General features: G+C 45.3%; 1 protein-coding gene across 1 annotated transcript in view; it reads left to right on the top strand.

Annotated features, from left to right (window-relative positions):
• LOC8035418 (guanylate cyclase 32E-like) overlaps nt 1-17,017 on the top strand; it is a 191,897-nt gene extending 174,880 nt beyond the window's left edge. The window contains exons 19-23 of the mRNA XM_040216864.2: nt 1,227-1,350; nt 6,150-6,393; nt 9,981-10,079; nt 13,646-13,737; nt 14,368-17,017. Coding sequence (XP_040072798.1) covers nt 1,227-1,350; nt 6,150-6,393; nt 9,981-10,079; nt 13,646-13,737; nt 14,368-14,946 — 1,138 coding nt within the window. The 3' untranslated portion in view covers nt 14,947-17,017. The remainder of the gene's footprint in view (nt 1-1,226; nt 1,351-6,149; nt 6,394-9,980; nt 10,080-13,645; nt 13,738-14,367) is intronic.
• Nucleotides 17,018-19,395: the final 2,378 nt, after the last annotated feature.

The raw sequence follows: 19,395 nt of genomic DNA, 5'->3' as shown, positions 1-19,395 counted from the left end.
GCCGTATACTGCCAAAAACGTCAAAGTTTTGGGTACGAGGAGGATGCAGAACGAGGCTTACACTCTAAGAAATGCCTGCTCGTCTACTTACCCGCAAAACACTCCAAGAGCCAATCTCTGCGATATACGAAATCAGCTCAGCGAATGATGAGGCGGAACATTCGTTTAGACCTTAAAATGAAGTATGCGCTGTGGCATTACGCAATGAAAAGCGTCATGCTTGCATTGCGTAATGCCTCAGCGCAGACTTCATTTTGAGGTCTAAACAGATGTACCGCCTCATTATTCGCTGAGCTGATTTCCTAGATTGCAGAGACTGACTCTTCGAGAGTTCTGCGGGTAAGTAGACGCGCAGGCATTTCTTAGAGTGTAGCGACGCCTGAAAGACTTCTCGGACGCTGACGAACTCGAAGTGCCCATGATCAAATGCGCGTTGCAGATTCGGGTTGCTCTCTCGGCTGCCGCGGTGAGCCAACTCTGGCTTTCTTCTCTTCACGGCGGCTATTCAAGCTTCCTTCTTCATGAAAGACATGCTTGTCCAACCGAAACCTAAAAAAAAAAAGAAACGGCTCTCTTTTTTTCGTATTATTAATTTTTGCAGTCTTTGACCACGCAATGATCTAGTATTATGAGAAACAAGGCCACTCACGACGCAGTTCTTGCTTGCGCAGCAGCCTAGTACGATGTAAGCCTTAAGAGGACTTGAGGTCACTTTGGTTCTGTCCTAGATGAGGGCGCTAGCTTTTTTTCGCGCTTCTGCACCACCGTTTTCAAAGAAAAAAAAAGTCGGTTGCTGACTGTGACTGCTTCGAAAATACCCTCGCAGTGAGCAAGCACCGACAATAGCAGCACTGTGGGAGCGAATCCACTCCGAACACGGGCGTCGTGTGTTCTGGACTTTTGACAAAGACTGTATCTTACGCAGTATACATTTCGAAGCACGGTGTTTGCTTTTCTCGGCAACAACAAGTAGGAATGACCAACCAGCATGCACGATGACGGCGTGCGAATGTCACGCTGATACACGTTGCTTGTTGTTACTTTTGCGATAGATAATGCTTTTAATTGGTCACATTTTATTACACTTTTACTTCCTTCTTTTAGCAGTACTTACCATTCTGTTTGTACGCTTCCTCTTTAAGGGTTGCAGTTTGATATTACCAGCGTGGATTTCGGAGGCACCGATAACTTAACCACTCTGTATTCGTCACCCTTTCATCGCGCAGGTCTGTGGCTGAGCAGCTCAAGCGAGGCGAACAAGTCGAAGCAGAAAGTTTCGACAGCGTCACCATCTACTTCAGCGACATCGTTGGTTTCACAGCACTGTCCGCCGTTTCGTCACCCTTACAGGTAAATTCGCAATGTAATGAAGAGATAATTCATCCTCACTGTGAAAGTACTAAGATTACATTCCGCACGCAGATTCGCTCGCAACCTAAATAACGCAGGGCGGGACAAGTACAGACAATCTTATTATTGGTCTTCAACCAATACGATTTTGGCATCATCAGCCAATGAGAACATTAAAGTACGAATTACGAATCAAGAATCGTGCTCATAATAAGCCGCTCGTTGCGTTTCTTAACAGGTATACTATAGTTTGCAACGGTCATAAAAAATAAATTTACAACAAAAAGATAAAAATTGCTGAGTTATGTAAATAAAATGTATGGAATTGTGTCGTGGAGATGACGCGTGACGTGCAATCCTAAAACATTCGATCGTAACGCAGTAATTCTGCTGCTATATTGTTTTTAAACGTGATAGCGGCTTATCGCCGTCATGCATAAGAAAGGTGGGCCTGTCGTTTGTTGCTTGCCATTGCTCGTTTAATATTGCTTCCGGAGAGACGACGAATTTAACATTTTTTTCGAAGTGAGGGCGTTGGTACAGGTGTAAAAATGAATGAAAGAATTAAACCCAGAGGAAAAAGCGACAGCACAACTTTCGTGGGGATGTGCTGTCCGTGTTCTGGACTGTTTATTTATTTCGTAAATTTCACACCTTTGGTTGTTCAGTCTGCTTTCGATGGAGAAAATCATTACCTCCTTATTGCGGTTGGTGATGATGACGTTGAATCGAGGCCAGTAAGAACATCCTCACGATTGCGTTTGTTTACCAACATTTAAGGGGGTACTCTGGCGATTTCTTTATAGTCCCAGATTTGCCTGAACATGTGCTAAACACACAAACTAACATCACTGAAACAGTGTCCCAAAATATCAGGTCAAAATAATTTTTTTGCGAAGTTATTAAATTTATAATTTTGGTCCTGATCGTGTTTTTTAAAAAGTCTTTACTGGCAACAACGAAAAAAGTGGCGCTAGTGAGAGGAATGAGCTCACTCTTTGGACTGTAATTTTTGTTCACAAATGATCTCAAGCAATTTCAATGTGTCAAATGAATGCTTTGGAAGCTCACTCCAGAACCCGCGCACCTGCATGGAACAAATGCTTGGCATAGTCAATTTTTTTAGACTGCTTGCTGGACTGGCAAGCTTGCCTTCCACTAACGTCACGGCACTGAAAAGTGAGGGAATATCTGGATGTTGCTTTGTGCAACATTTTGATATGTCCATTTCACAATAACTAGTATGAATTTCGCGAAACTAAATGGCATACCGGAAATGATAAACGCCGAGAATTCAGAACATATAGTTGGTTGCAATACCTCAAAAAATCTCCAGAGTGCCCCTTTAAATTCATTTAACCGTAATATCATATTTTTCCTAAAGGTTCACAGGCATTTATAAGCACTTTTTATGCACAGCTTGAACCAGCGTTACTAAAACACTCAATTGGGAAACTCGCCCAAGAAACCGGGGCCGCTGAAATCCACCGAGACCGAGCTAAATACGATAACAGCGCCACCCTTTAGCGACGAGTTGAAACATGAAAGTTGCTTTATATAACTACTGCAAGATGGCCCTGTGAGATGGCGCCACCGGCCCTTCCGTGACTAGCCGGGACCAGTAACTGCAGCCGTGCAGTTCACGGAATGGCCGCTGCGGAAGAAATGGCAGTGTTGCGATCGCCATTAGCTCGCTACTGGAATAAGAATCGGCACCAATTTTTTAGAGCAGGCTTTATGGCAGTTTCTCAAATGAATGGTTCTAGTAACGTTGGCTTGAACCTACACTTAAAAGGAACCACACACAGTTAGGCCTGTAGCGGCCCTGAGATGGCATGCGGGAAGACTTCTACTCCATTTGAAGAATACACGTCGCACAACTACTGGTGTCCACGATGTGACCTTCTCATTCTTCCACTTTGGGGGACAATTCACCGAGAAATATCGACTGCTCCTTGCGGCTTGCTCGCTGCCAAATTAACGACTATCGATGATTTCCCTCATTGACTGCATAGTATATTTTATTATAGAACACAAATCTATTTTGTTAAAACTTGGTTTATATTGATAAAGAAACTTACGTCTATTTTGAAGTAAAGAACGTGGATAAATTACGCACATTGGGGTTTTTGTGATTGTCTTTTCTCCGCCAGCTATATCGTGACTGTGCTGGATTTTCGGGAAGAGCATGCAGACTAGAATAACAAGAAAATTAACAAGACGGGGAAATTTCCTCCTACAAAACGTGCTTCATCATGCGTGTTGCTGATCGATACTTGCAAAAGGCAGAGCACAGGCAGTGTTTCGTAGTGTCCTTATCACGGTGCAAGAAGAGGCGGAGACGTGTCTGAACAAAGCTGCTGCCCAGGTGGCAAAAGTTTTGCTCGGGCTTCGCGTATCTCCCGGCAGGGGCACTGTGGATTTATGGGCTTTCGCGCAGGCGCGGTCGCGCGCGAATAAGAGCAGTTCATCGAGTGTCTCTTATCGGCTTTCTATTGCCCCAGACGCGTTGCGCCATCTCACGGCATTTGTCCGAAATGCAAGTCAACCTTCGCCCCTGGCGACGCGGTGCCGTTCATACACCTCTCTTCCACCGTGGTTCTTGCTTTGACTAACACAAGCCCACATCCAAGAAACCGCGCATTCAAAGAAATCTGTAGCGTCCGGTCTCCCGTAAAACAATTGCGAGAGCCAATGGCTGCAATCCCCGGATGGCGCAAGGCGAAGGACTGTCTGGAAATTTGTTTGGACCCCGAACAACGATGTACACTGTGGCACTGGACACGGCGAAAGTCATTATCTGTGCCACAGTGCAGAAAGCTTTTTAAAGCGATTAATAGAGCGATTAGGCTTTCTTCGAATCCGCAGGCCACTTTTGAGGTATGTTCGTAGCCGTTTGTCTTCCCGCTAAATTTGGCGCGAAAATTGCGTCACATGACTTGATGGCACGTGACCTACACACAAATTCAATTTGCCCACTAAATTTAGCGAAAAACTTGATGTCACATGATCTGAACACTAATCCCGTTTCCCCGCCAAATTCAGCGGGGAAAATGGAGTCAGATGACTTTATTTCACGTTAACTTTACACAAATTCAGCTTACCTGCTAAGTTCAGCGGGAAATCTGATACGGGACTGGCCGCGGCTTTTTCAATTTTGTCTGCAACTAATCGCTTAATTAGACAGCAACATATAAGAAGTATTCACTGGCGGCCATAGCTGTGTGCGCGACTGCTGAGCGCGTGGGGATGGCTAGCTTCCGGGGTTCTTTTGCAACGTGCTTTCCACACCGTCAAAATGGCCGGTCTTAGCAGCCTATTAATGGGGGCTCGTTCTGAGTATGCGCTCTAGACAGCACCCACAAATATGGCGCCCAGTGAATACTCCTTATTGGGTTAAGGATGGGTTCGACGAGCGTGTTCGATTAATACTCAATACGAAGAAATCGAAACACAAACAGGGCACAGAGACAGACATGTGCAAGCTTTCCTACATGTTTCTCTTTGTCCCCTGTTTGTGTTTTGCTTTCTTCGTATAAGTAGTTGGTTCCGCCAGACTTTTTTTTTTATGTTTGAACATATTATAAGTTTTGTCATTTGCCGAGTTCTTTCCGAGTTTGCAGCGACCGGCTCTCCTAACTGCTTTTCGGGATAACAGACGCTGGAGGTTGTGAGCAGTGAGAGAGTGCAGGCGAGCTGGTAATCAATCGACATCTTGCAAACCCTGAGATGGGGAACGATCTGTTCGTCCGTTCTTTTTTTTAGAGCGCAGCTCTTAGGGGCCCGTTTCCGGCTTGAGCAGCGTCGGCGTCGCCGTCGCCGTCGCCGTCGGCGTAACCGCGCGGTGCATCATGGGAAATATCCCATAATGCACCACGCGAGCCCCCCACCGGGGTCACGTGACTTCGTGGGGAGGCACGTGACCCCCCCGAGGTCACGTGACCCCCCGAGGTCACGTGACTCCCCTGAGGTCACGTGACCCCCTCCTCGAGGTCACGTGACTCCCCTGAGGTCACGTGACCCCCCGAGGTCACGTGACCCCCGCCGATGTCGCGTGACCCCCCGATGACGTCATCGACACTGATGACGTCACCGGCATCCACATCGTCATCGTCATCATCACTGATGACGTCATCATCAGTGATGACGATGACGATGCGGATGCCGGTGACGTCATCAGTGATGATGACGAGGACGATGTGGATGCCGGTGACGTCATCAGTGATGATGACGATGACGATGTGGATGCCGGTGACGTCATCAGTGATGATGACGATGACGATGTGGATGCCGGTGACGTTACCGACATCCGCATCGTCATCGTCATCTTCACTGATGACGTCATCAGTGACGTCACTGATGTCGTCACCGGCATCCGCATCGTCATCGTCATCATCACTGATGACGTCGTCAGCGACGTCACTGATGACGTCACCGACATTCGCATCGTCATCGTCATCATCACTGGTGAAGTCATCAGTGACGTCACTAATGACGTCATCAGTGACGTCAGTGATGACATCATCGGCATTGGGGGTCACGTGACCCCCCAAGGTCACGTGACCCCCCTGGTTAGTCTAACCCCCCCCCAGCGCCCTTCCCTCCTCCTCCTCAAGAGCTGCGCTCCAATTCGGCGTTACAGGGAGTTGTAAGCGGCTTTCACTTTTTATCGTTCCCCATCTCAGGGTTTACAAGATGAGATTGTGAGTGTCTGTGTGTGCTTGTTTGTGTGTGTGTTTATGGTGCGTGTGTGCTGGTTTGAGTAGTGAGAAACGTGACCCGTTGGAACGTCTTGACAGGTGGTGGACCTGCTGAACGACCTGTACACGTGCTTCGACTCCATCATCGGCCACTACGACGTGTACAAGGTGGAGACCATCGGCGACGCCTACATGGTGGTGAGCGGACTGCCCCTGCGCAACGGGGACCGCCACGCCGGGGAGATCGCTTCCCTGGCCCTGCACCTGCTCACGGCCATCCAGAACTTCGAAATTCGCCACCGCACCGGGGAAAGGCTCAAGCTCCGCATCGGCATACATTCGGGTGAGGAGTCGATGGTGGTCTTTCGGCTCAATATGACCCCCACATGAGGAGCATTCAATAAGTAATCTTGTAATTGTCCAGACTTTGGCGACTAAATGATCTTCGCTAAGAGTGTCAGCACTCTAATTCCCGGTGATCATGTTGGCCTCGCCATTTCCGTGCTTCGTACAAAGTTACGACTCTAAAATGCGATTTGCGGATCTTTAGATACGGTGTCATATGAAGCTAAGGCGATACCTTCTTGCTCTGTCGCGGGCTAATGTAACTTTTCCTAAAGAATGGCAAAGCGTTGATTTCAACACGCGGGATGGAAGCGTCGTTACTCTAAAGCGTAGATTTTTAGTGGAGCTGTCGGGCGATGCGACGGTTTAGGGAAATTCCGGCTATACGTTTCCTACCTACTTTTGCAGCTTCATGTGAAGGTATCTTTATTACCACCCGGTTATAGTTTCAAGAAAACCTCATTTAGTAACGTTAAGAGTGTACCCCCAATTACTTTGATAAGCCACGTTATTAAGGTACATCAAGCGCTGCTATCTCGCGGGAAATTCAGGTGTTGTAAAGAGATACCTTTATAAACCGCCTTAAAAGTGTACTTTGCTTATGTGAAACCATGTTGCATACTTAGGGTGACCATATTTTTCAAGGGAGAAAACGGGACATCCCAGCAGAAAATCGGGGTGGGGGGGGGGGGGGGGGGGAATTATAATGAAATTCTACATGATTCTATATCTGTGCTATATCCAGTAACCAGGGATGGGCAGTATTTCAAATACAAGTATTTGAAATACGTATTTCAAAAACTTTGTATATTTTGCATTTGTATTTAATTACAAATTGGGTAATGTATTTGACGTGTGAATTTAAATACTAAAACGTAGGTATTTCAAAAACAATTGTAATTAAATACAATTTTGTGGGCGAAAATACATCCCTCAAATTAATTGTCTCTGTCCAGAGCAGGAAGAAAACTACGTTCTGCACCGAATGCAGTGCCCCTCAATCAAGCACAAGCGTCTAGTGACTTTGTGATTACGGTGCTAGTCCAGGGCAAGAATAGTGACGAAATCGACGTTCACAGGCAGACTGGCTAAATAAGTGCCTGTAACAACTCGTGATGCTTTCGAGCCTGAATTCCCTCCATATTTTTGCCTGGAACATTCTAAATGCGCGGGTCGTCCAGATTTTCGTAACTGGTGCGAGTTGCAACAATAAAAAATTCTCTAGCTAGTGCTGCGCGTCTTGGTCGTCTCGGTGCTTTGTTGGTCTATACCAAAATGTAATCGACAAAAAAAAGCTCCTTGAAGCTCTGTACTTTTTTCACCTATTACGTCCAAGCTGATTACATTTTTTTGTGATTATACTTCTATTACGTTACTAGAGCCTCGCACACTAACTCCCGAGTGTGTGATGCAAAATTAAAATGAGATACCCAGAAACCCGTGGCAGGTGCCCTGAAGTCGCTGACGCAAATTTTGAGGAATGTATTTGGAAAAGTATTTGGAGGAGACCAAATACATTTGGTTGTATTTGTATCTTGTATTTAAATACTTTTTTGGAAATGTAATTAGATTTGTAATTAAATACATTTTTGACGAAGTATTTAGTATTTGTATTTCGATACATATTTGCATGTATTTTGCCCATCCCTGCCAGTAACTATATATATATATATATATATTCGCACACCCCTAATATATATATATATATATATTAGGGGTGTGCGAAGATTGGTTCGAATTGAATAGCGCTGCGTCATTTAGTATAGCTTTCGCAGCGGTAGGGGAAACCGAGACCTACCGGTTCTCTTTACACTGTCGATGCTGGGAATTACGCTGCGCTATTCGATTCGAACCACTTTTCGCACACCCCTAATATACACATATATATAGAGAGAGAGAAAGAGAGGGAGAGAGAGAGATTTCTATAGACGTGTCTTCGCGAGAGACATTGTGTTTGTAGGCAAGAACAATTCTAAATTTTACTCCCTGGGAAAATACCTTAAAGTATACCTATACGGTTATTTTTGTAAAATATACTTGTAACGAATAGGCATTGTTTCGAATTGCTTCAACTTGCTTAGTGCCAATTTCGAAACTATATACTCCTGCGAAAACGGGACATGATTCTCTATTGGGACAAAAAGACGGGACGGCAGAAGTGGACCTCAAAAACGGGACTGTCCCGGCCAAAACGGGACGTCTGGTCACCCTATGCATACTGAACTCCTGCACACGGTTGACTGTAGTTTGTTAGAGCCAGGGTAACTTCCGTGCCTCACTCCCATGTTGTTGCACCTCCCCTCCTAGAACCCTTTATGAGTACTTTATGCTTCCATTTCGATTATCTTATCTTGCTCCATAATCTGCTATTTGTTCTATAGGATACAGGAGCTCACCAAAATATCAATAATGAGGGTAAGCTGTCATGCCTTAGATTTTTGGTTCTCAAATAGAGATTTACGAACCTTTAGGGGGTATGGAAAGCCTTCTTGAGGTCCCCGAAGCCTTAGACCGCCAGTGAAAAAAATTACTAAAACTTGCATTTATTGATGCTGGTTGTCTCATTAAGTCCTACCGACCAAACTATGTGCACTGAGTGAGTAGGGCTCTGTTTCAAAACTTCAAAGTTATTTTGCACGCATTTGGCTTCTTTCATTTGCCCTTTTGTCATTGTAATCGTCCAATCCCCTCTTTCCCTCCCTTTAGAAGGGGTCCCCCATCACTTCCGTCAATTGCGCCGATTCAGAAGGGAATAACCACTGCTGTGAAGCCAGATTATAGCAACCTCACCGCACACCATTCATTTTGGTAAAGGTTATATAAATCCGACCGTATCGCGGTCGGGTCGAGAAGGGACCAATCAGGCACACCCATTCCTCTTCTCTCTTTCTCTTCTGACCAACCATTTTCGTCAAATCTAGATTCCATAATTTTTGGTCGCTTCCATGTTAACTCAGCCCCTAAGCGTCGCCGGCCGGTTGTCATTTTGTTATTTTTCTTATAACGATGGCAGCTAACACTTGGTCCATTGTAGCACGCCTTAAATACTACAAAAAATTAGAGTGCTCAACACCGTAGCAAATGTCCTCTCCAGATATGCCAGACACCCCTGCATACCGTTATCGGGAGGTGTAGATGTCTCTACAATTTCTTAATCTCACATGAGCTCGCGCTCACGGCCATTTTCTTGAGAACGCTTTATAGATACATTTTCTATATTCAAAATTACGTATAAGCACGAAGGATCATACCGGGAGTGCAATTACACGCGCTGAGGACGTTTCCTTTGTCACTGTGAAAGATTCAAAGTTATGAAAACTGAAATAAGGTGATGACAAATACAGGCGCGAACTACAATTTGTAAATGTTTGCTTTAAAAAAAGAAATGCTTCAGATGCTAGCTCGTGAATCACGTGTAAACACACACACACACACACACAGACGCAAAATACGCCTTTTGGTAATCGGGAATTTAGTAAAAAGATCGAGAACCATTGCCATCTGACCCATGTAAGTTTTCACCAACGTCATTATGGTGTCTCGTTGCGCGTGCTCCACACTGATTATGAAATGTGTTGTTCCCAGGTCCATGCGTCGCCGGGGTGGTGGGGCTCAAGATGCCTCGGTTTTGCCTCTTTGGAGACACTGTCAACACCGCCTCCCGCATGGAATCGACCGGCGAAGGTAAGAAATAAAATATTTATTAAATACGACAGCATGACACAAATAATTTATATTTTTTGTCATTTTATTAACCCAAGTCTCGGTGATTTCTTAGCATGCGACTACACCGCAGCAGCTGGGTAAATCTTCCATTCACTTTCAAAAACACGTTTATTCCCCTCTCACACATTAAAAGGCAACAAAAACAATTTTAGACATTTTCGATAAATCGGTGTTTGATTTTCTTGTTATTCAGAAAAACGACACATTTGAGGAACGTTAAAGAGTAGTGTATTTTTATAACAAAATAACTACTTTGAAGAACCAAAACAGCAGGAGATACAAGGTTTCTGGACTTTCATTGTCTTCATCAAACCCAAATAAAGAATAAGTTTATTGTATCGAAGTCATAGTTTTTCGAACAAACGTTTTGGATAACAATAATTGCACATTTCATAAAAGCGTCTGATACGTCTGCCGTCAGACACAGTTTGGGTACTGGAATTTGAATGCTAACCGAACTCTTTAATGTGAATCACACCGTGGTAACCATATGAATGCACGCCGGTCGAAATTAAACTGCAATTGTGGGAATTTTAGTTGCAGCGCCGAGTGTGCAGTAGTCTGCATTTAGCTTGTTTACCCATGCAGAAAAGACACTTTACAAAGTTTTACACTTTCGTTTTCGTGCAGGTATATGCTGCGCCCAAATCTTCCTTGTTTTTTTTTTTCATCTTTACAACATGGTTATGGAGTCTTAAATAGTTTTATTGACGGACACTCACTGGCTTTATCGCCATAGGGTGACTATACTGGTTAGTTACGTTTCGCATGTTTCTGGAGCAGTTAGGCCCCGTCTCAGGCACTTATATTTGTCAGCAGTTTTCTAAAAGTTTCCACATATTGTTCATTAAAAGGTTACTCTAAATTCAGTTCAGTTTCCGATATCGGAATTTGTTGTAACGACCTTATCCTATTCACGCATTTGTTATATAACGCGTCCTATTTATAGCTGTCCGCCAATAGACTGAAATTCGTTCAGCTTTGCTCGCATGCGTAAACAAATATTTAGTTGTCAGGTTTTGATTTTCTAGCAGCACTTAGTTTCTCTCCACGTGCATGCTCGTTTGTCGCTTGTCGTGTCGACGGGGAAATTTGTTGAACACCCACTCTATTCCGTTTATAATTTGTTTAAAAAAAATGAAAACCGTTTACAACTCCATGTAACGCCGAATCAGAGCGCAGCTCTTGAGGAGGAGGAGGGAAGGGTACTGAGAGGAGGGTATACACCTCCTCCCTCCTGCTCTTCTCCTCATCCTCCCTGCTACTCCTCCCTCCGAGTGGCGTCGCCGTCGCCTAACGAGGGCAGAGCCGTATATTGGGAGAGTTTGGCCAGTGGGTGTGGTGACGAAGGCGCCGGAGAGGAGAAAATTAACGAAAAGGAGGAGAGCGCCGAAGGAGCGAGAGAGAAAGAATGGAGCAGAGAGGAGACGACCGCCATTTTTTAGCAACGCTGTTGGAGACTGTTCGGAGAAGAGCACTGCTGAGGCTACGCGTCGTCTGCTACAGGCCGACTTCTTTTTCGCCTGAATAAAAGTGTGTGGCCATACGCCAAAAAATCTTCATTTATTAGCTTTTTAACCCACCGAGGAATAACAGAATGTTGTTTTCTTGCCAGAGCCAGCAATAGAAAAGGCAATAATCGAGATTTAGATGCCGATCCCACGCATTCCGCCGGGAGAATGATCGAAGATGGCGGCCCTCCCCACTCAGGTGGGAGCAGCCATGAGTTCACGCGCATGCGCTCATGCCTCTCGCTCTGCGCCGCGTGCTGATTGGCTCACTCGGGAGGAGAGCGTTACGGCGGCGAGATCATAGACTGACCAAACTCTCCCCATATACGGCTCTGAACGAGGGTCACATGTCCTTTCGGGGGTCACGTGACCCCCGTAGCGTCACGTGACCATGACGTCATCGTCATCGTCATCGTCACTGATGGTGTAATCGGCATCGTCATTGCCATCGTCACTGATGACGTCATCAGTGACGTCATCAGTGACGCCACGCGTCCCATAATGCACCGCGTGGTTACGCCGACGGCGACGCCGCTCAAGCCGGAGGAAACGGATGCCTAAGAACTGCGCTCTAAAAGCGTTCGCTCCACTTTGCTTCTGGTCTGCACTTTTCTCATATTACGGAAGTATCGAAGTAGCGAAAGAGGAAAGTTCAAGAAGAAAAAGAAGGGAGCTCGGTCATAAGATGAAAAAAAAAAAACGCAAGCCCCTTGCCCATCTTTTTCTCACCCAAACCCAACGTCAGCACAATTTCCCCGATGTCCGAGCAACGATTGCTCGCAACAAATTTTAGAAGAGGCGTAGTGTTGGATTTTCTGAGTCTTCTGCAAATCACCAACAGGGCAACGATTAAACATGCGTGCAGCGTTAGCATTAAGGCAGGAACTCGCGTTCTGACCAACGTTACTAGATCAGCCCAGTGAGAGAACTACTACCCATAGACGATGATCCCAGTAGCAGTACCCCACCTCTCAATCCACGTCTCGCCTCCCGTCGTTCGACGCGCCACCGTTTCGGGGATGGCTGCCATGTTAACTACAGTGCATTCTATGGAATACATGTTTTGAAGGGCAGCGGGTAGATGGCGTTTCACCGCACTCTACGGAACATACAGTTTCGAAACGAAAATCTAGATGGCGCATCAAAGGATAGTAGGCGAACTGAAGGCAGTGAGGGGGGGGGGGGGGGGGGGTACCCCCATTTGCAGTAGTTTCACAAGTGAGCTACTCTAGTACCGTTGGATCTGGCTGATTGATCAGGTGCCCCAGCGGAACACTGACGCAACTGTCGCTTCCAATCGGTGCCTCAGCATGGCCTTCAGTGGGTGACGTAGTATATCTAGCACCGTGGAATTGCTATCTAGAATATGTTGTTGGAATATAGTATCGGAAGACCAATACTGAAAGAGGGTGAGAATTTGGAGAAATAAAAACAAAGTGGGCAGTATTTATAGTGTTTACAGGAAAAGTGCTCGTCGCGAAATTTTCACATTTTGACTGCCGTTTGAGGTTGTCTTGTGAGGAACGAAATCGCTAGTAATGGTTTAATACCGCAATTTAGAAAGTCATATTGGCTCCTAACCAACTACGCACACAAGCTCAGTTTAACCGGCAGTGTTGTCGACACCTCGATGCTTACAGTGTGGCTACTTTGACACAATCATATGCAAAATAAATATAAAAGTATGATCATTTCACCGGCGAGCTGGCATAAAAATGTGTGTTAAAACTTTTAAGACATGAAGTTTATTCGTCTCCAGATCTATAATCAAGATCATGTTTCTGAATGGACGCGTCTTGTGGTCTAAAAGACCTGCTGAATAGACAGGCTTATACTGCCAAAAAAAAAAAAAAAAAAAACGGAGCTAACATATATTTCTCTTCTTTTTTTTTTTTTTGCACTTTCCCGTAGTTTTAACATTAATAGCAAGCAACGCATTAATCCTATCCAATACTAACAAGGTAAGTTCTTACAAAATTGCTACTTTACGAGGTTTTTTCTGCTTTCTTTTAGCCCTCAAGATCCACGTGAGTGAAGCCTGCAAAAATATCCTGGAAAAACTTGGAGGCTACAGACTATGTGAAAGGGGACTTACGCCTATAAAGGTATGATTGTAGTCCTCTGACACTTGAATCTTCTGAAGCTCACGCAAGAATGACAGTATGTTGTGGCGCGAGCATGCTATGAAGAGCGCACCGAGCCAGTTTTAATAGTATTGACAAATTAGTTATCGAACGTCTAGGCAGCGAGACGTTGGTCTCCCTTCCAGGTGTCACGACTCTGGTACACGCTATGAGTGAGCAATTTAGCCAGTGCACTGTGCCTGCTGACTTCGGTTTTTGAATCTACGCTATGTGGTGGTCATTCCACGATCACACTCCTCTACGATGCTTGTCGAGTTCGCAAGGAGCAAGGCCCCGTATCAAACACAGGAATCATCCTTAGGTTCTACAGTGTACATTTGAATGTGCACATGGCTCTAAATGCGGGGTCCATGTTCTTCTATAGTGCATGTTATATCAGCAAAATTACGCCAGACTGCCGCCCCGGGTACAACGAATGTCGTGTCACATCGTGTCGTGTGAAACACCCTCAGAAAGTTCTAATACACACTTAACGGCAAAAAAAAAACAAAAACAAAAAAAAAAGGAATGTTTATCAAATTATCTAAACAAAACCTGCCAGTACACTACTTTATGAACGATTAACATCGCAAAATTATTGTCTTATTCTAGGGAAAGGGGGACATGCGGACATTCTGGCTTCTGGGCAAAGAAAATACTCCCGAGCAAATTCCTCTCCCGGACCCAGGCGTCCTTGCGAACGACCAGTGTGGCTCGGATCAACACAACTCGCCCCAAACTCCGGTTTCTTCGTCGTCGCATCGTTCCACTTCCAGACTCCAAGTTCCGACGCTCGCCGACCCTGAGCCTTTGTTCCCGCTGCTCCAGCCCATAGGCCGTGACAACGTCCGCGGCCGTCGCAACGGGTCCTGCCGTGAACGACGTCACGGCTACCTGGAAGAACCCTGCCACAACTGTCGCGGCGTCGACGGCGAGTGCTGCCGTTGCTACCACGACGTCAGCCTCCTCCTAGGAAGCGAGTCCGACCCCGAAGTGGAAGGACAGGCGTCTCGAAGCCGCAAGAGGCCCGCGGTTCAGCAGAACTACAACAGCTGTCTCAGCTTGTTCCAGGAATGCAAGAAGAGCCTCTTGCGGGAACTCAAGAAGGACTCTAGAACAGGTGCGAACGGCTACCGATCGGCTCCCATCATTACCCTCAGGGAGCGCAGCACGCCGGACTGTATCCTCTAGGTACCACAGCTGCGCCCATTGTTCCTTTGTGGAAATGTGTTTAAGTGCCTCGATTCACGTGAGTGGCATCCCTGTGCTGAAGACACGGAAGCAGACACCGTCCATCACTGGTACCAGGACGTCCTCTTGGTGTAGCTGCTGTCACCTGTCCAGGACTGACCGAAACCTCACAGTGGCATCAAAGATATTAAGAATCCGCCTTCTTCTCGTACTGTAAACTAAGTCTCGTGGGCTCTCGTATATTGTAAAGTAAGTCGCAAGGGTTCTCATAAGCCCCATGACAGAATGCCACTAAACACCCTTCGCGGCAACTACGAGCAATGTCCGCAGTGCGTTGGCTTCCTCTCTAAGCGGCGCAACAGCGACCTGCTGGAGAAGACGATATCAACTGGTGCGTGAGTTTTTGTGCAAACGACCGTATGAGGAGACATTGCTTTCAACGAATGCCGTTCATCGCCTCAGACACTCTTGGGGTGATTGTGAGAAGCATAACATGCATGTGCCTGTTGCTGGAGATGAGCGTGGAGGAGATCCTCGTTGTGACCTGCTGTATACATCTATCTTTATACACCGAACTTCATTCCAGTGTTACCGCGAGTTTTACAAAATGAGCGTGATTTCCTGGCTACACGTACTGCGCGTATCTTGGTATTCACTGAGTGCAAAGACGAACCTATTGAGGTTTTAGGGAGTTGTGTCCGAAGATATCATCACTTGTCAAGTCTAAGCCATTATGTCCTCCGATATATTTTAGTTCCGGCGTCCAAAGATTCAGCCTTCGAAATGTGTCGTGTTTCCTGCGCGGGCGTGTGGACACCGAAACCCTCAATACTTTGAAAAAAAAAAAAGATTATTCCTCTTTAGCCTGCATGCCAAAAAAAAATATTTGATCTGATTTTATCTAATCATTCATCACCATTAAGGGTTTTATTTCTTTAATTCCTCGTGTTCTTAAGATTGCCAAAACAAAGAAACACCGACTCTTCTGAATAATAGGTTGCTTGAATTAAGGACTTACTTTATTGCAATTTTGTGAACAAGCTAGTCATATAAATTGTTTTGCGATTGCCAGACATAAAAACGCTCTAGTCTTCTTAATGTATCAAGTCCAATGTATTTAAAATATTACATAACGAGTGTATCGCACGTCAAATCAATTTCATCTTTCACGATCTTACAGGTTGCCAAGCTTTTAGACAAAACTTGTTTAAGTTTTCCTAATAACATCCACACAAGCAGACGGACACAATTTATGCGTAACATTGACAGATATTTATTTATTTATTTATTTATGATTAGTTGAGTTAGAAAGAACACTTCATTAAAACCATCTCTTTAAACGCCACCAGTGTTTCATGCAATCTATGATGTGTTCATTCATGACTCTGCGATTTTACAAACTAGTCTACTTCTAGTCCAAGTTGGCATTGAACAACGATCTTTCTAGGGCACCATATTACGGGTCATAAAACGAAATATGAAACTAATTCACTCAAAACTGTTCTGCTTCTGTACCTCAAATGCTGATGCACATGGTCATTTGCAAACGTTATATATAAATTGTGTTTTGTCTAAAATTAAAAAAGACTACTTACACTTTTTTTAAAAATTAAATAGAGTAGTGATATTTTAAAAGATTTCCGTGTAATGTGGTCAAAAGCTAGTTTTCTTTTTTGGTATTGAGATGAATGAAGTGAACGAAGCTGGATAATTCAATAACATAGTACAGATTAATAAAAAAATATAAATCTAAGTTCCAGCAAGAAAAGCCTATTGGATATCACAGGACAGATTATTCTCACAAGCATATTGAAATCAAGCTTGAAAATCACGACATTTTTACGTCGATCTAATCAAAATCTAAACATACGTCTAGACGTCCTTAAAGTGTTTGAGAAGATTCAAACAACGTGTTGTAACAGGGTTTCCGATTTCGGGTGCTATTTACGGAGTTTTATAGTACTCTTATCGACCGTCCCAAGAAAAAGTTGTTAACTGAACGGTGCTCACTGGAGACTGCACACTTGTTATTGTCAATAAAGGGAAGGTGTCCATATATCCAAACTCTATCAAGAAGCTCTATATATTCACCAAGTGATGTGTGCGCACAAGCCTCGTCCAGGGAACCATGCGTCCCGTTTTCAGTGGCGGCCATATGCACAGCGTGTCCCCTTGAAAACAAATGTAGTATTTGTTTGTTTGTTTGTTTGTTTTCAGTGAAAAAAATAAGCAACGTTTCTCAAACGCAAAGTCTCCTCCGAAATGTAGCGCCAGCGGTCTGGACCGGGCGCAAACGTTTCCGTGCTAACCGTTATCTTATTAAAAAATAATGAGTTTTAGAGAACCGGTTTTCCTCTTTAGATACAATACGACGGGCTCTCCGGTACGAACTGCGCATGCGCAAATCTCCTGCGGGAGCATATGCGCCGTTCGTACCGTTTCGTTGGAGCCAACCGGTTATACAAAATTTCAGAAAAACTTAACACGATATTTTCCTGTAAATCTCGATCATGTGAGTTCGTTGCGCTCATCATGCGGTGTGAATAAATTAGGGCGATATTTCCTACCTGCCCACATATGTATGAACTGAGACCATCGTTTTACTGAACAAAGTGCTTTTTCTTTATTTTGGGAAGGGGTGCTAGTGAACTTATTATGGTAAAATCACTCGATAGTTGAGAAATTGGGGTGAGCGAGCAAGCTTTCCCAACTTTGTCTCTTTTCTCTCTGGCACTTTCCTCAAGTTTCAGCTTCAGTAGACATACCTACTAGCATGTTGCTCTAAAGCAGGTAAAAGACAGGGGAAATCAGGACTGTGCGGACTCCGTGTTTCGCGCTTTTCGCAAGGTGGCTGGGTAAGTGCTTTTGCGAGGTATGCAGAATATGCAAACGACTTTGTTATGCCCGTCGTTTGCGTCTTTCCAGCAAAACGAAAAAAATGATCAACAAAGCCGCAATCAAAAGCCAAGAATTACGATAACAGTGCGCTTGATGCGGTGGACCGTGTAGTTGTATTTCACCCTGCTTTCTGCAACACCGTGTCATGACGAAGAGCTGGAGCGGTCACGGTTTGTGCTGGCCTCCCGGTTGACAGAAGCCCGCATCGGCACTATACTTCGTTTCAGCTTCGGTCCAGACGCAGCCAGAGCTACAAGCGCGAGCTCCGGGCTTTCAGCATCCCTGCCAAGCACGCGCGCTCGTGCAGTGCAAGCACTGTTCTGGGCCATACGCTCGCGCTTGTAGCATCGGCTGAGTCTGGACCGAAGCTGAAACGAAGTATAAGTGCATTTGGGCTGTTGATGCAGAAGCCTTTCATCCGCGGCTTGCCGCCAGCTGATGCGGCTGCTCGACGGTGAGGAAGCGGTGAGAACGTGACCTGTGAAGTAAATGTAAATTCTTGTTCATCCATTTATCCGGTGTTAAACTGTAGAGGATGTCCAACGTGTACTTAGGGCGAGAACTACGAGTGTTTTGCCTTGATTCTGTAACCGAAACTAGAGCAGCGAGATAGCTGCCTTGCGTACTCCAAAATGATGGAAGCAATAAGCCGTCGAAAACCCGTTTTTATGGCTTCAAACCAACTAAACAAGATAAATACAATTAAACTACGTTTTCTGTATGCAGGAGGACTTATGTAACACAACAATACATTCTCTTTCCAGAACAAAAAAAAAAGTAAAACTCAGTTCGCCGTATATGGCAGCAACTTTTTTGCTGCAAAACCTATGCTGGCAACGTAAGCGGTTTTAATATGGCCACCTCCACGTTGCACCGCGTTCCCTTTCCCTCCTCCCCCCCCCCCCCCCCCTCCCTTCCCCTGGCTCCGCTCGGTCAGGTGTCCGGCGTTTGCCGTTCGCGACCGAACGCATTCGACGTGTGCAGTATAGACCTTTTCATTACAGTAGTTCCCTGACGGGCGGGTAGAGGGCGCTGGCGCACTCGGCGCCATTAGGTTGCTTCAATTTGGTCGGTTTCGGTTTCAACGTGCACACGATTGTGATGCTGTTTCATGCCACTTTCCAATAATTTTGCGATATGAATTTCTTTCTAGTAGCACACAGCGAATGAAACAATAGTATTGAGCCACTTGGCAAACCACGAAGTGGTTTCGAGCCTAAATTGCGATCTTTTTTTACGAACACTATATGCGTCTGCTTCCGTCCATCATTAATTTCGGCCAGGTTCGGCGGTGAAACAACTGCGCTGATGCACAGGGAGGGGTACCATTGTCCACGGCCGTACCCGCGGACACTAATTTCAAGAAAAAAAAATAAAGAGCAGGACAAGCTCCGCCTGCACAGTGCGCTCGTTGCCTGCCGCCGTGCTTTGGCTGTGCGTGCACCGAGCGGTACGGAAGTAGATAGCTCGCGCTCAAGTCAGATATTAAACTGATCATCTTATATTGCAATAGACTATATTGCATGAGTGCTTAGTGAAAAATCAGGTCGA

Source organism: Ixodes scapularis, unplaced genomic scaffold (genome assembly GCF_016920785.2).
Source record: "Ixodes scapularis isolate PalLabHiFi unplaced genomic scaffold, ASM1692078v2 PGA_scaffold6__148_contigs__length_123643588, whole genome shotgun sequence".
Classification (NCBI taxonomy): Eukaryota; Metazoa; Arthropoda; class Arachnida; order Ixodida; family Ixodidae; genus Ixodes; species Ixodes scapularis.
The sequence above is the reverse complement of the archived record's forward strand: the minus strand, read 5'-3'. Positions and strand labels throughout refer to the sequence as shown.